Source organism: Populus euphratica, unplaced genomic scaffold, assembly GCF_000495115.2.
Source record: "Populus euphratica unplaced genomic scaffold, PopEup_1.0 scaffold29.1, whole genome shotgun sequence".
NCBI classification, from domain to species: domain Eukaryota; kingdom Viridiplantae; phylum Streptophyta; class Magnoliopsida; order Malpighiales; family Salicaceae; genus Populus; species Populus euphratica.
The window spans coordinates 1057443-1073845 of record NW_011499888.1 but is presented as its reverse complement, the minus strand read 5'-3'; the positions used below and the strand labels follow the sequence as shown (position 1 = coordinate 1073845).

Genomic DNA, 16403 nt, shown 5'->3' with positions numbered 1-16403 from the left:
TTATGGGCAAGAAATGAGGTTCTAGAGAAGTGAATGGATTGCTCAAAGAAAATGAAGTGTGAATTGTGGGAAGGCAAGGGGTTGTAGGGGTTTTTATAGAGAATTCCAAACAAGATATCGTTCTTCTTTTCTTTTTTTGCTCTTTCTTTCTTTGATTTCTCAAAGACAATCTCTCTTCTCACTTTCAATGTTTCTATCTTTGTCGTGTATATGTGTTTTCCTTGCAACTTCATTGTTCAACATAAGAATATTTATAGGTAACTTCGTGACTCTTGACAATGTGATAATGCATTCAAAGATGGCTCTATGAAAAATAAATAAATTACAGTTTTATGACGTAGAAGAAAGCTTCATTGGTGGAAATGAATTACTTTTTTGTAAAGCTGGAAGGATTATTCTCACCATTATCCAATTTTCTGAAGAAGCAAAATCCATTCGTAACACCATTCCACCACACCATTAGCTAGGCATTGTTCTCTAAGAAAACTAAGTTTTCTCGGCCTCTATCTCTTATTATAATTTATTTTTTCTTTTCATCCGAGAGTCATGATAATGAATATATGCTTCTAATGAGCTAGCTACGTGCAAGTTTGCATCTCAATTATCATTCAATTAAAAACTGAAAGACGACACCAATTAAGTTGTCTAGCCCTCTTTTTTTCTGAGAAAGCAATAACTTCATGGGTCGTTCGAGGAAGGATTCTATTTGTCTTTAGTGTATCTAACTAGGATTATATCCTTCTGTCCTTTTCTTTCCTCGTCGTTTTTTCGCATAAGGTCCAGGTTATGAGCCTAATTAAGTGACAAGCAGCTCGTGTCATCATGAAAATGGGGTGGGCCAAAGGATAAAACTTCGTAGGGCTACAGAAATAAAGAACATTGTATATATAGCTAAGCTTTAAGCCATGTCCAAGCTCAATGTGTGTGCTCATTGCATCTGATTAAAACCATGTACCCCCTCTGCATTCAAATCTTTGAGCAACTCTAGATGCCATGTATATAAATAATCTTGAAGTGTGATCTCTAGAGGAAATGTTAATCAAGATTCTTATTTTAGAACCTTCTACGTCCGAGTAATTATCATTAATTTCCATAACATGGGATGTATAGTTTTCTGAATTCACCATGCCTGGCGAAGAAGGCCCTTTAATGATCATTAATTAAGGCAAATAAATGATGATCTACTAAGGAAATGTATACCTGGCCTATTATTAAAATAATTGGACAAAAAGAATTACAGAAGTGAACTCGTTGACGAATGTAAATGGAAAATGAACCTCCTGGTAAAGCTTAAATGAAGAGATCGCATCATACCTTGCTCGTATTTGTGCAGACCTACTAAGGACTATTGTTTTCGTTAAGAAGAAGAAGAAGAAGAGTTAATTATAATTTAATTATTGCATGTTAATAAAATTTATTATTTAATCCTTGTCGTTATATAATAAAATTTTAATAATCTATGTATTTTTATATTCATCCATGATCTAATATTCTCGTGTTCTTTTTTCATCTTATTTAAAAATTTTATTTTTAGAATTAGATTAAGAAGACCCCGCGAACAATTGTTCAGAGTTGCTTCCCCCCCACGAAAGTCCTCGAAATTATAAAATAAAATATGGTATATAAAGTTAATCAGAATATTAATTCCATGCAATCGATTTATCTTTTTTTGCACTGGACAAGACTACCTATTACAAGGTGCTCTTAACTAAATGTTCAAAAATTAGAACATGGAGTATTTGCAACATTTGCAGGGCGTTTCTTCTTAATTTATCGTTCTTCTGATCCAGACATGTCTTCTAGAAATACTCTGAAACATCCATTACACTGTTGTTAATTAGGTCAGGGATGAAGCCACTCACTATCATGAATGTATTAAGTATTAAATTAAGCAGTGAACAATGGCGGCTAGCCTTGATTTAATTATCATTGGTCTGTTTCTTATTATAAATACCTGGAGGGTTTGCCAAAATTAATGTATACTTTAAGACACGTACAAAGAGTTGATTAATTATCCCTAAGCTACTGTCATTTTAAAATTTCATACCCTGCTAGCCTTTCCTATTTTCCCACATGGGATCCTGAGTTCAGAGATCACTGACGTGATCTTTGAAAATTGAAAGCCAATTCAACTAGTGCAGATCAAAATAAACCGATGGTTCATTGAAAAAATCAAACAGCTGCTCAGGCAAAGCCAAAATATTTCGACATGACTAGAACGACCTCTTCCTCGTTCAATCTTGACCTATCTCATGTTGTTTAATCTTGTGTTAGGGCACACGCCTAAGTACATTTTCTTTTGAGTTTTGAGATGGCACGAGAGTGCATTCTTTCACACAAGTGTAGACAAGTAAACTATTGTTTTTTAAAATATATTTTATTTAAAAATATATTAAAATAATATATTTTTTATTTTTTAAAAATTATTTTTATACCAACGCATAAAAATATATAAAAAAATAATTAAAACAAAAAACTTTCGAAACACAAATATAAACCAGCCATGTAAAACCACGGCAGATGACAGTGCAAATGGAATCTCGGCACACCAAGCGCATATGCAGGGCAAACACCTCTTTTCTGGTAAATGAATATTCTTTGCCCACATTCTCTATCGACAGCACAACGAACACCACTATTTCGGTATGGGACATTATATTATGAAGTTTTCGGGATTATTTAATTAAGTAAATGATTGGAATTCAAGGTTGAGAACCAAAAATTAACGACTCTCTCGAGGGATGAATCATCGTATGGACCCATCCAAGATTTCTTGTATGGCTAAAATTTATTTTGGCCCTTCTACAATAAGATGAAATCCTTTACTAATTGGGCCAAATTAATTTCTTGATTTTTAATTAAAAGTGATCACGGCCTTTTATCCAATTTATTTTGCAATAAAATGGCCTGATGAATTCCACATGTTATTAGATACTGGGATAAATTATAACTAATTGCCTTTAGTTGAAAACAGAGGTGTTGATATGGCCCAAATTAAGTCCCGGGACCTGGCTTGGTAATGTATACAAAATAGAAGGATCGCAATATACTTTGTCTCATACCATCTTCCTCCAACACAACCTGAACACCATAGGCCGGAAAGTTTCTCTGTTTCTTGCAATAAGAGGAAGACAACTCGGACAAGGACCTAACTGGAAACCCCCCAAAACAACCGACAATCCAAGGTTTCTTGAGATTTACGAACTTGACAGTTCTACCGAACTGTTTCAATCACTTATGTTCCTTCCATTTCTTTCTTCATGTGCAAATCAAAAAAGAGCACCAACATCATCAACTCTACAACTACCTCAAGATCCATGGCTACCGAATCCTTGAAATCAACACCGCCACCACCACCACCATCTTCATCCTCAACTTCATCTTTTATCAACCCATCATCATCTACTAACAAATACCCATCAACAAATTACTCTCCAAACTACCCATCAACATCGAAGTCTTGGTCCTTTTCAAGCAAAACATCTCTTTCTAACCTTAAAGATTCATTACCAGAAAACCCTCACATTTATGATTTCTCTGAAATCAGCAAAGCTACAAACAACTTTTTACAAAAACCCTTTTCTTCTTCCTCTTCATCAGTCTCTTGGAGATGCTCACTTCGTGGAAAAGAATTGATTCTTTTTCAACGCAAGTTTCGCCGTCAGATTGAATCATCTGAGCTTCAACAGAGGTTATTAACCATTTGCAGAAGTCATCACAGTAGCGTGATCAAGCTTCTCGGTGCTACCACTTCAGGGAATTATATCTATCTTGCTTATGAGTATGTTCACGGTGCAAATTTAGCTACTTGTCTTAGGAATCCACAGAACCCCAGTTACACAGTTTTATCATCTTGGTTATCTCGTATGCAGATTGCTACTGATATAGCTAATGGTCTTGATTATATTCACCACTGTTCAGGTTTGAATTCAGAATTTGTGCATAATCATATAAAAAGTTCAAGTATTTTAGTTAGTGAAGATTCTTTAAATGCCAAGATTTGTCATTTTGGGACTGCTGAATTGTGTGGAGAGATAGTGGGGAAGGAAGGGTCTTCCTCGAAAATTTTTGGGAGGTCGAATAGTAAGGTAATGAAAATTGAGGGAACAAGAGGCTATATGGCGCCTGAGTTTCAGGCAAGTGGACTTACGACACAGAAATGTGACGTGTATGCATTCGGGGTGGTGATTTTGGAGTTGGTGTCTGGGGAGGAGGCGTTGAGGTATGTGTTTGATGAGGGAGGTGGAGGTTATAAGAGAATTAGTGTTATTGAGAGAGCAAGGGAGGTAATGGCTGTTGGCGGGGGTGAATTGAGGAAGTGGGTTGATAAGAGGATGAAGGATTCGTATCCAGTTGAAGTTGCAGAGAAGATGTTGTTGTTGGCATTGGAATGTGTGGATGATGATCCAGAGAAGCGGCCGGATATGGGGCTGGTTGATGGTAGAGTGTCTAGATTGTATTTGGAGTCGAAGAATTGGGCTGAAAAGATTGGTTTGCCTACTGATTTCTCAGTCTCAATGGCGCCTCGTTGAGAGTGGTTAATGAGAAATGATATATCAATTGATGATTTTTGTTGTCGACTGTGCGTGTGCATATAGGATTTGAGTGTTTTTTATTTGTTTATCTTTTATCTGGATTCCTGATTTTATAGTCATTCTTTCTGGAGAAACTAACAAAAATTATTGATTTTTGTATACATGATGGTAATATAAACAAGCGAGATTTCTGCATTAACATGCTTTATTTTATTTTTTATTTTTTCTGTGATTACAATATCTTTACTAAATTCTTCCTTAAATGAATGCAGCAGGCAAAAAATGTTATCTTGAGCTCGAAAAACATGTTTGTTTGTCGCTTTCGATACATATTAACTTCAATGCTACTGGAAAATCAACTTTGTTTTCTGATTAGGCTTTAGAGATTGTTGCATTATGGATTCTGGTAATCCGAAGACGTAAAACGATTGCATTGAAACGAGACGTTACTAAATATTTATTTTTCTATTTGCACGATAATCTTGCTATGAAAAGATTGAAGCAGCAGTAATAAGCGCAGCTTTGAGTATCAGTATCGGTTGGACTTTTGTTGGGTGCACAGCTAGGCTTTGGCTAAGAAATTATCATTCATTTGATTGATCTGAGCTGAGCTGAGCTGAGGAGCAGCATCATGATATTCATGTTGAGAAAAACTAAATGCTTCTCCCTCTACAAAGAAGCTAAAAAACGCAGCCTTCACAAGGAACGCTATGCTTAATCCCATGATGTATGAGACTTGTGTGTGAGTCTACTGTGGACTAATCCACACATCTATGGATTGTAAAAGTTTGTCATTCTTTTTTCCAGTTCCAATTGATGTATGGGGGATGTTGATTTGGCATAATTTTACCCTGCCTTCTATGTGAAGTGATGTTGCCCTGCTGCTCTTTGCTCGAAACAAAAAACCAAAGGCTGTGACTGGTTCTGTATTTCTTCACTTGACTAGTTGTCTGAAACAAGAAAATTGGAGAACACACAGAAGTTCTTCTAACTTCCAATGTGTGCGCGTCAATGGGATCAAATGTATTACCCCCACAAAAGAAAAGGTTCGAAAACCAAGATTGGGTTTAGCTGTTTGTTTCCAGCTTTAGACAGGCTTCAAATTTCAAAGCTAAAATTAAGACATTACGGATATCGTAGAGAAATCTTGATGACATAAGTACAACAATACAATCCGATTTCCTAAATTAGTTAGAATGAGTTTGTTTTTTTAACATTCGACTTCTATAAATTTTAAAATCATTGAAAGGTTATATTGTTATTAATTTTAAATTTATAAAATTAATTATAATATGTGTTAATTAATTTGAATATTTATATTAATTTAAAATAATATAATAATCCTGAAATAAATCACTAATAATAACGATATAAGTCATGGTTGTTGATTTAAAAAAATATAACAATCCTCAAATAAATCACCAATAATAAAAATATAAGTCATGGTTGTTATTAAAAGTAAGTGAGTTATTAATGCACCTTCGTGTTGTTATTGTCAATTTTTTTTAATGTTATTGATTTAATTTCATTAATTCTTTTTGATAATATAAATGTTATTATAATCAAAGTTTTAATATGATTCAATAACTTTTATTTATTTATTTTTTCTCCTCTCCTCTCTTCTCACTTCATAATATTTTTGAATAGTGATATATATAAATTAAAATATAGTATTTCATCAATTATTTTTTAAATTGTATTATTTTGTTAATATTAAAAAAAATATATATTTTTTTTAAAAAATAGAGGTTCCGGGGACATCTCCAGCATTATATTATGGGAAAAGTTAAATAGCTTGTATATATAAGATGAAATTTAATTTAAAGGATAATTATCGTGGCCAGCGAGGTTCCTCCTTTTTTTATATAGATTTTTTATGTTGGAAGATTAGGATCAATATTTAAGGGATTTCTGAGTTGAAATTTAGTTTCGGCCGACTTAAAAATATTAATCGCCATAAATTAATAATAATAATAAAAAAAAAACACTGTAAGTTCTGAGGTTGAATGAAGTCAGCTCCACTGAAAACGGGTCTGAACCTTCGACTTTGTCAAATCCTTAACACTGTATGGAGTTGGGTTAGTCTAACGCGAATGGAATTGCTTATTTGATTTGTTCGCGGTTGTCGGCTTTAGTTAGAGGACCGGTGACGTGTGGCCATTTTTTTAAAATTTAGAATTTTAATACCTAACTAACCAGAATGTATAAACCGTATTTAAAGAAAAATCCAAAGCGTCCTGATTTTCACCACGAATCATCTAGCCCAGTGGTTTAGGCCGTAATTATTTGATTGCAAAAATGGGGAATAAATTACTTGGTATAATGTGAGCATTAAATGGACTTAAAAAAAAAAGCTGTAACAGTGTTTAATTTAGTTTAATTTAATTTAATTTAATTTAAAATCAGGAATGAATTAGGATAATAATAAAACATTACGCAAAATTTTAAAGAGAACCCAAGAAACGTTGGCTTAATTCCTTCGATCTATAAATATATTTGGAAACGTAGTTATAATTATTTTTTAAAATATTTTTTATTAAAAATATATTAAAATAATTTTTTTATTTTAAAACAATTAATTTAAATATTAATATATAAAAATGATATAAAAATATTAAAAAGAATAATTTAAAATAAAATATTTTTTAATTTTTTTAAAAATATTTTTACACTATAAAAACAAAACAAATAGATACTAAAAAAACGTGCAACTAAAGCTTCCAAGCGTGCACCAAAGACGAAGCGTGTCTGTTCTAACTTCGGCCGAAAACCCAAGATGATTTACTTGACTAAAATTCAAGTGTGGTCCCTCTATTTTATTTATATTTTATTAAGTCAAATCGTGTATTTTAAATTATATCAAATTTACTCTTTCATTGCTAATTAAAAGTCGCTTAGCCCTCATGACCATATTTATAAGACCCGATTTCAGCCTAACTACAGGTGTTCAATCATGCATAATAGGTTAATTCGTTAACTTAGTTTAAGAATGGTTAATTAAAAAAAATTAAAAATAATATTACTTTGTTTTATAAAAAAAATTTAAGTTTATTCAAGTCAATTTATTGGTTCATATATCAGATCTCATGATAATTAAATTTAAAAATTGGTTAAAAAAATTATTAATCATTATTTTTTAAATCAAGTTACATATTACTAGATAAATTTTAATTAATTTTTTTTATTAAAATAATGTTTTTTTTTATATATCAAGTTTAATCAAGTTATTCATATTATAAAAAAACCAATTAACTTGGTTTTAATAAATCAATATATTCTTTGGTCTAACTAATAGCTTGCCTAAATTAAGTTATAGTGTTGGATTTTTTTTTTAATCCCCAACTATATTTTCAACTTTGTCTGCTTATTTTACTAGATTGCATGGATTCCATATGTAATGATATAATTGGATGAAGGATCTCAGGTTATTTAACTTAATTAAATACGTGAAATAGAAAACCCACACATGACTTTTATTCTTCTTACTTCTTCCATTGAAAAAAAAAAAAAAAAAAAACTGGACAAGGACCTAACTGGAAACCTCCAAAAACAACGAACAGCCTGAAATTCCCAAATTTCTACAAATCGACTTGTCTAAATATCTTCGTTCTCCTTTCTCATGCCCCAAAAAAGTAAACAATCAAATTTCTGTTTCAAAGATTTCTTTGCTCTTGCGCAAATCAAAAAAGAGCATGAGCATCATCAACTATCTTATCCCAAAATCCAAGACATCGAAGTCCTCAAAACCGTCACCGTCATCGTCACCGTCATCAACAGCAACATCATCATCACCTGCGTCCTCGTTGATCAACCCATCATCTAACAACTACCCATCAACAAATGCCTCTCCAACCTGTTCAGAAGCATCAAAGTCCCTGTCTTTCTCAAGCAAAACATCTCTTTCCAGCCTCAAAGACTCATTACCAGAAAACCCTCACATTTATGACTTCTCTGAAATCTGTAAAACTACCAACAACTTTTTAAAGAAACCCTTTTCTTCTTCCTCTTCATCAACCTCTTGGAGATGCTCAATTCGTGGAAAAGAAGTGATTATTTTTCAACGCAAGTTTCGCCGTCAGATTGGATTGCCTGAGCTTCAAAAGAAGTTACTGACCATTTGCAGGAGTCATCACAGTAGCGTGATCAAGCTTCTTGGTGTTTCCTCTCCAGGGAACTATAACTATCTTGTTTATGAGTATGTTCATGGTGCAAATTTAGCTACTTGTCTTAGGAATCCACAGAACTCCAGTTACACGGTTTTATCATCCTGGTTATCTCGTATGCAGATTGCTACTGATATAGCTCATGGTCTTGATTATATTCACCACTGTTCAGGTTTGAATTCAGAATTTGTGCATGGTCGTATAAAAAGTTCAAGCATTTTAGTTACTGAAGATTCTTTAAATGCCAAGATTTGTCATTTTGGGACTGCTGAATTGTGTGGAGAGATCGCAGATAGTAGGAATGAAAGTTCTTTGTCGAAAAATTTTGGTAGGTCAGATAGTAGGGAAATGAAATTTGAAGGAACGACAGGATATATGGCGCCGGAGTTTCAGGCAAGTGGATTTGTGACTCAGAAATGTGATGTGTATGCATTCGGGGTGGTGATTTTGGAGTTGGTGTCTGGGGAGGAGGCGTTGCGATATGTGTTTGATAAGGAGGGTGGAGTTTATAAGAGAATTAGTGTGATTGAGACGGCAAGGGAGGTGGTGGCTGCTAGTGAGGGTGAGTTAAGGAAGTGGGTTGACATGAGGTTGAAGGATTCGTATCCGGTTGAAGTAGCAGAGAAGATGGTGCTGTTGGGATTGGAGTGCGTGGATGATGATCCTGAGAAGCGGCCCCATACGGGGCTAATTGATGTTAGAGTCTCTAAATTGTACTTGAAGTCAAAGAAATGGGCTGGAAAGTTTGGTTTGCCCACTGATTTCTCGGTCTCTTTGGCGCCACGATGACAACAATTAATAAGAAGTGATGGATCAGTTGGTTTTTTCTAGTTTTGTTGATGATAACTTGTGCAAATAGGATTTGAGAAATCAGATTGATAGCGGATCAATTGATGATTTTTGTAATCATGCAGATGATATAACAAGTGACATTTCCACGTCGATATGCTTGTTAGTTTTTCTCTGCCATTTCATTATCTGCAGTAGATGGTTCCTTAATTGAGGGTAGCAGGTTAAAACCTCCATCACGAGTGCAACGATCATTCTTGTTTGTTGCTGTCAATTAATATTCTTGCATCCAGCTTCAATGCTATTGGAAAAATCAACTTTGTTCTCAGCTTGAGCTTTAGAACATGTTTGTTGCACCACTGGATTCTGGTAAATATAATTACAATGATTGCATTGGATCGAGAGATTGGTAACATTTGCCTATTTTCCATAACCTTATTGCAGTAGAAAAGTTCAAAGCAGCAGCGATAAGGAGCTACATAGAGGATCAGTGTGGGCTGAACCTTTCTTGGTTGCACAGGTAGGCTATGATTCCAGTTTCATGCGGCTACTGTTCATTTGAGCTGAACTGAGCAGAGCAGCTTCGTGATATTCATGCAGAGAAGAACTAAATGCTCAGCCTTCACAAGGAATTTTGTTTCATTTTGAGTAGATGGCAGCCAGAAATATTATTTGATACATTCGCATTGCTGTCTTCTAAAAATTAATAAATCCCATTTATTCCCACCATTGAACCTGGTGTATATAACTATATAAACTTTGCATCAGTGACCACTTCAGAAAAGAGAAAAAACATCTTGACCACTGTTTATTTATGGTGGAAATCGTCGAAAAAGATTGATTATGGCTGCATTCTGAGTGTTCTACGCAGCAAGAATACGAGAAAATATTTCACTTGTGTTTTGTAAATTCCTTGCATAAATTACTACCAATAATAATGTTCTTGCTGAATTGTTTTTTCTGAACTGTTTTAATAAATTGAAGTTAAAAGCAAGAGGTTTTCTCGCACTTAAACATTTCTATTAAAAAAATAAAAAAATATTATATTAGGTTGAAATCTCAATCCCGAAATGATAATGTGGAATTCGGATGAGATTTATGGACAAACGTTATGCAAATAATATAAATTATCTTCAAACTTACGGGTCGGGTTTATAAAATCATCTTTTCTTCGTATTTATAAAACACACCCCAAAACCTATGGGCCAAGTCCAAAAAACACACTCTTCTATTTTCAAAGACACACGTGCGCGCTCCATTCTCCGACTTGGAATCCAAGAAGAAAAACAGAGCTGCGAGCTTGGACATCATTCTTTCATGGCGGCAGCTAGAAACACGTTGCAGCTGAGGCGATTACTCTCTGCTCTTGCCCATAATAATCAACCCTTCATATCTTCTCTCAATAAAGGTAAACTTTTATCTCTCTCTGTCTGATTCACTTCGTGGGAAACCGTCTGTTTCTGTGAGTTTGTGTTCAGCTTGGAACTTAGGCCGTAAAACTTGGGGTTTCTTTTTTTTTTTTTTTCATATTCTTTTTTATTTTGAACCGAATTGGGAAAGTGGGTTTTTGCTGATTGAGTGTTTTGCTGAGTCTTTGACTTGTTAGGGACATGGTATTGGAAGATTAGTTCCTTGCTCCTACTGGCAGCTTATAATTAGAGCTTCTTGAATTATCCTTTTAGCAATTATTTTTTTGATAAATTTAATCAATTGGTAGTTTTCAGTCATTGTGTATCAATGTGAAAACTTTGAATTTCACTAGGGACATGAATGACAAGATATAGTTCACTTGTTATAATTTTCCTGGAACACATTACCAGTTCGATCCATCCATAAGCTTGGGAATGGAGAGATTTCAGAAAGGAAATGATAATTCTTGATACCGATAACTTCCAATTGGTTCCAATCAGTGGATCAAAGTATAGCTTGCATTGTTTTAAGAAAATCAAAAGCTATGGTCTTTATAAGATTATGTAAACGTGGCATGCCACAAAGCCGCCTCCTCTTTGAAGGATGAAGTGGAAGCATTGTTTGTTATGGTTAGCTTAAGCTTTAAAGAAAGGCTTTTGCACTTCTTTTGATAGGTTATGTGTTTATAAGTTTTCTTATATTTGATTTTTCAAATGGTACTGTTGAAGATTCTAGGTTGACGGCTATTCAAATGTATTTCGTTTGTTGCTGATTTGGGTTTTATTTCAAAGTCTAAACATGCCGAAATGGGAGTTCAAGGAAATTAGTAGTTTGGTTTTTTTATTTTGCGGTTGCTGTTTACTTTCTAACCTCTTCTTTCATGAATGATCAGTTGTTCCTTGACAAGGAAACTACTGATCCTTGGAGTGCATTTTTAGGCAAACCAAGGGAAGATTTTCCCATGGTTTTGACCATACCTTTTTTTTCTAAAGTGAAAAACAGTTTCTGTTGAGCAAGTAGAAGGCCAACAGTAGAATAAAATGCTATGCTATATTCGCATGTTATCATTTGGTGGTGCTACAAATGAGCCAATCAGCTATGAGAAACTCAGCCTAACCTGGGCTGAATTTGCTTTCAGTGTGTCTAATAGTGTACCCGTGAACAAAGATTAAACTTGTATTTTAAGGTTCAAGCCACTCTTGATGCATTTATCATGTTGACAGATGAAAGTTTATTGGATTGTGACCCATGATTGCATTTTCATGCCATTAAAACCTCTGAATGCCTTAGAGAATCAACTGGCATTTTATTCCCCATGGCTGGGGTGTGAATTTGTGACTGCTACTGCATGGGGAATTATTTAGATGCGGGAATTATTTAGATGCTAATGTTTAAATAAATTCAGCCCCACTCTTGTACTGGTTTCAATATACGCAATCACTTCCCCCCCTACCCCCTGCAATTTGCCCATCCGATTGTTTCTAGACTTTATGGTTCTTAACCCATGATCATTTGTGCGATATTTGAAATATGAGAACTTTTACTTCAATTCTCAGATATTTCTTGTGATTTAATAAAATTCTTGTTCGCAGAACATAGCTGGAAGCTTCTTCCTTCTGCAAGTCCACTCTTCACCAGGAATGATTTTTATGGAAGAGGGCTGCAGACTCTAGCAAAACCAGCCAACCAAGCTAACGAGGAGTCGGAAAATCATGAAAATGGTTTGAAGCCCAATTGCAGCTCAGCCAATGCTCCCTCCCAAGCAAACAGTAATGAGGGTTCTGCCACAACTTATTCTGCTTTATCGAACTTGAAAACCTCTCCAAGGCATGATCTTGCCATGATCTTTACTTGCAAGGTCTGCGAGACAAGATCTGTCAAGACAGTTTGTCGTGAATCATATGAAAAAGGTGTGGTGGTGGCACGGTGTGGTGGTTGCAATAACCTGCACCTGATTGCAGATCATCTTGGATGGTTTGGACAGCCTGGAAGCATTGAGGAAATCCTGGCTGCTCGAGGGGAGGAAGTGAAAAAAGGGTCTGCCGATACATTTAATTTAACACTCGAAGATCTAGCTGGAAAGAAAATCTTGAAAGAGTGAATTCAGCTGCCATGTAACGTCATTCTAGTGACATTTCCCCCCTCGATATGGCATTTTCTGGCTTAACTCTCATCGATATATTTGTTTTTCTTTATAATTTAAATTAGATCTCTTCATATAAATGCTGGATGCTGTATCATTTTCTTCTTCTTCTATATGAGTTTAGTTTTAAACAAAAACCTTTAGGAAGTCCACAAATCATGACACAATTCTATTATTATTATTTTTTTATCATGATTTTTTAACTGTCTGCTCAAGTATTCCAAATCCTTCTTCTTTTCCCTATCATTGGCTTAATACGAGACCTGGTATAAACCCAAGCTTGGTAATATAAAGTATTTAGAAATGGAGAGTTTTCCTTATCCTAGTTCACGAGGGTCACTGGTATCATCAATTCTAACCCTAGTTAGTTTGTTTTTTTGGGGTACAAACGAAAAGTAAGAGGAAGCAATTCCCATGCTATGAACTTGGGGAAGGAAGGAGTACCCACATTATATAGCTTCCATCCTATATTATTTTTCTTATTTTTGGTATTAAGAGAAATAATAAAGTTTTGAAACTTAGCTTTTAAAATAATAACTTAATCACAAGTAGCTTGAATTTTAAGCTCAAAATAATAAAATTGAGCTTATCTCTTGAGATAAATATAATAAATAAATAGCAATCGGGGTTCCGATCGTACGTAAGTCCCGGACTCCAGGCCCAACAGATGTGGAAACCGATTACAATACAAATTTCATTACCTGCAGGAATTGCACCGTCTCCGGATCTTCTACATTATTTATTGAATGCGAATTCCGTTTTCCTAAAGTAAAGTACACCTCAAAAAGGAAACAGAGAGAACAGACCAGGCATTTGTTTCTACTGTCTTGTAGTTTGTTTTAGGAGGGCTCCCGTTGTTTTTTTATTAGAAGACATGGATTTAGATAATGATGGGTTCGTGGAGAAAGATCCAACAGGTCGGTACTTTAGGTGTGACGAAATATTTGGAGGAGCAGCAGTCAAGACTGTATATAGGGCTTTTGATGAAGTTGATGGAGTTGAAGTAGCGTGGAAACAAGCAAACGTCGAAGATGCATCACAAAACAACTAGAAAGATCGACTTCTGAGGCTCGCTTATTGAAGTCGTTGAAAATTAAGAACATCATCGAGTTTTATGATTTTTGGATCGATGATGAGAAGAAAACTCTTAACATGACAACCGAGATATTCGTTTCTAGGAGTTTGAGCCAGTTTTGCAAGAAACACAAGGATGTTGATACGAAGGCTATTAAGAACTGGGCAAGGCAGAATATTCTCCGAGGTTTGCACTTTTTACATACTCATGAACCTCCTATCATTCTTGGCGCTTTGAAATGTGATAACATATTTGTTAATGGAAACAATGGAGAGGTTAAGATTGGATATCTTGGATTAGCCATTGTTACGCAACAGCCTACTGGTTTAAGTGATTTAGGTACTCCAGCGTATATGGCTCCTGAGCTTTGCGAAGATGAATACAATGAGCTTGTCGATGTTTATTCTTTCAGCATGTGCATGTTAGAGATGGTTACTTGTGAATATCCATACCGTGAAATAAAAAATCCAGGGCAGGTATAAGAGAAGGTTATCTCAGGTGTGAAGCCGGCTTCCCTCAACAAGGCGAATGATCGCCAAGTTAAACAGTTCATAGAGAAGTGCCTAGTTCCAGCCTCTTTGAGATTGCCGGCGATAGAGCTTTTGAAAGATCCATTCCTAGCAACTGAAAATTCAAAAGACACTGTTTCTGGTTCTATGAAGCTACCAAATAATCTTATGCCCAAGCAAGTGATCAACTTGCCACACTCAGAATCCCGTTCGATGGACATTGACAACAAGAAGCTTCTGGTAGGATTTTGTAAAGAAAGTGTCGATGAGAAGCTCCAGTTTTCAACTCTAGAAATTTGTAAGTTCGCCGAGAAAAGATGAATTCAGATTAAGAGGGAGAAAATCGACAACAATACGATTTCATTGAATTTGAACATTACGGAAACTTCATGTAGTCTAGAACGGAAAGTGGAGTTTTCTTTTCATCTTGACTCAGATACAGCAGTTTCCGTAGCTGAGGAGATGGTTGAACAACTTGAATTGCCACCTGAAGATGCAGCTTATAATGCTGAGTTGATTGATATCTTGGTAATGAAGCTGGTTCCTAGCTGGAAAACTTAACGTAGAAGCATCGCGAATGCACCTAAAAGGCATCCTGATTGCTAAAAATCTGTCAGAGATCAAGAGGCTCTACAATCGATTAATTTAGAAATTTCTGCTGAACATGATGTGACAATTTCCTTTCGTGCCAGCACTAACAAGCCTTTGGGATCTTCCCATTGTAGTCTTCAATTGAATACTCACAATTTGGGTTCAGATTTTAGGACACATGATGATGGACGACTAGCATAACACAAAAAATCTGCAATAAAATTTTGTTAAGGATTTTGACTGGTGATATTTTGATAGTTATCATTAAAAATTTAGTATACTAACACAATATTTAATGAAGTTTAACAAATCATCTATATCCATAATAAAGATTTATATTATTAGAGATAAATAAATAAAAAATTACAACATATATCAAAGAGGAGAAGAATCATTTTATTCAAACTTAACATCCATCGCTCTTAAATACTGTTGCACATAGCAGTAGAACTGCTGTTCTTGACAGCCACTTCTCCTTTTTTTTTTTGCCCCTTCTCCTTTTTTTTTTTTTCTCTTCTTTTCACTTCACTCTTTTTTTCTCTTTATTCTTAAATAAAACCTTTATTTATAGTCAATTCATGATAGACAAGCGATCATAAATTATATTTCAGAGAGAAGGAGAAAAGCCATGAGATATGGCATAAATGTTGGCACTACTAGTGCTACTAATTAAGCTTACATTTAATGGAAGTGAGGTCTTGCCATAAAATAGCAATTTCCTATCAGATTTCTGGGCTTCTGTATTGGTTCATGCTTTGGTATGAAAAATATGAGAGCTGGTCCTGCATCTGTTACCCATACCAAGCAGAGGAAACTGACGAGCTAAAGATAGATCTCGATGCAATTGATTTCACTGTAACGAGCATGTCCAAGAACTAATGAGGATAATAGAGGAAGCAGTGGAAAAATCCACAAAGAAGATAACTTTATGATGATTAGATATATACTTTGCTTTATGGGTGGTTTACATCTTGTAATTGGAGTTTTGAATGATTTTCTTTGCCAGATTTTGCTGTTCATTTGGCTAGCTGTTGATCATTCGATTTAGTTGCAATTGCAATTGTAATTATAATTACCAAGAATTCTTGTACAGAGAATTCAAAGACCTTGTTTAATCTCCCTGTCCGATCTGTTTTATTTTCCTGCAAGCTTCTGAACTCTAAAGAAATTGACTGAGTAAAAGCTTTT

General features: G+C 34.8%; 2 protein-coding genes and 1 pseudogene across 3 annotated transcripts; all 3 read left to right on the top strand.

Annotated features, from left to right (window-relative positions):
- Nucleotides 1–3067: 3067 nt before the first annotated feature.
- On the top strand, nt 3068–9718 carry LOC105130742 (lysM domain receptor-like kinase 3). Of its 2 annotated transcripts, none has more exons than XM_011033402.1 (2): nt 3068–3422; nt 8348–9718. In XM_011033402.1, exons 1-2 carry the CDS (start codon nt 3261–3263, stop codon nt 9485–9487), a joined length of 1302 nt encoding a protein of 433 aa, XP_011031704.1. In that variant the 5' UTR covers nt 3068–3260; the 3' UTR covers nt 9488–9718. The 2 variants fall into 2 exon arrangements, with proteins under 2 accessions (XP_011031704.1, XP_011031703.1); XM_011033401.1 differs by having other exon boundaries at nt 3068–3425; nt 8351–9718.
- A 964-nt stretch (nt 9719–10682) lies between these two features.
- Nucleotides 10683–13177, top strand: ZR3 (Zim17-type zinc finger protein). The gene is made up of 2 exons (XM_011033403.1): nt 10683–10895; nt 12490–13177. Exons 1-2 carry the CDS (start codon nt 10688–10690, stop codon nt 12996–12998), a joined length of 717 nt encoding a protein of 238 aa, XP_011031705.1. The 5' UTR covers nt 10683–10687; the 3' UTR covers nt 12999–13177.
- A 737-nt stretch (nt 13178–13914) lies between these two features.
- Nucleotides 13915–16147, top strand: LOC105130824 (probable serine/threonine-protein kinase WNK10; annotated as a pseudogene).
- The last annotated feature ends 256 nt before the right edge of the window (nt 16148–16403 follow it).

Coding starts and splice junctions, on each gene's coding strand:
- LOC105130742 (XM_011033402.1), top strand. CDS start 3,261: ATGTGCAAATCAAAAAAGAGCACCAACATCATCAACTCTACAACTACC. Junction 3,423..8,347: donor CTACTAACAAATACCCATCA/ACAAATTACTCT, acceptor TCGTTGATCAAC/CCATCATCTAACAACTACCC.
- ZR3 (XM_011033403.1), top strand. CDS start 10,688: ATGGGCCAAGTCCAAAAAACACACTCTTCTATTTTCAAAGACACACGT. Junction 10,896..12,489: donor CATATCTTCTCTCAATAAAG/GTAAACTTTTAT, acceptor TCTTGTTCGCAG/AACATAGCTGGAAGCTTCTT.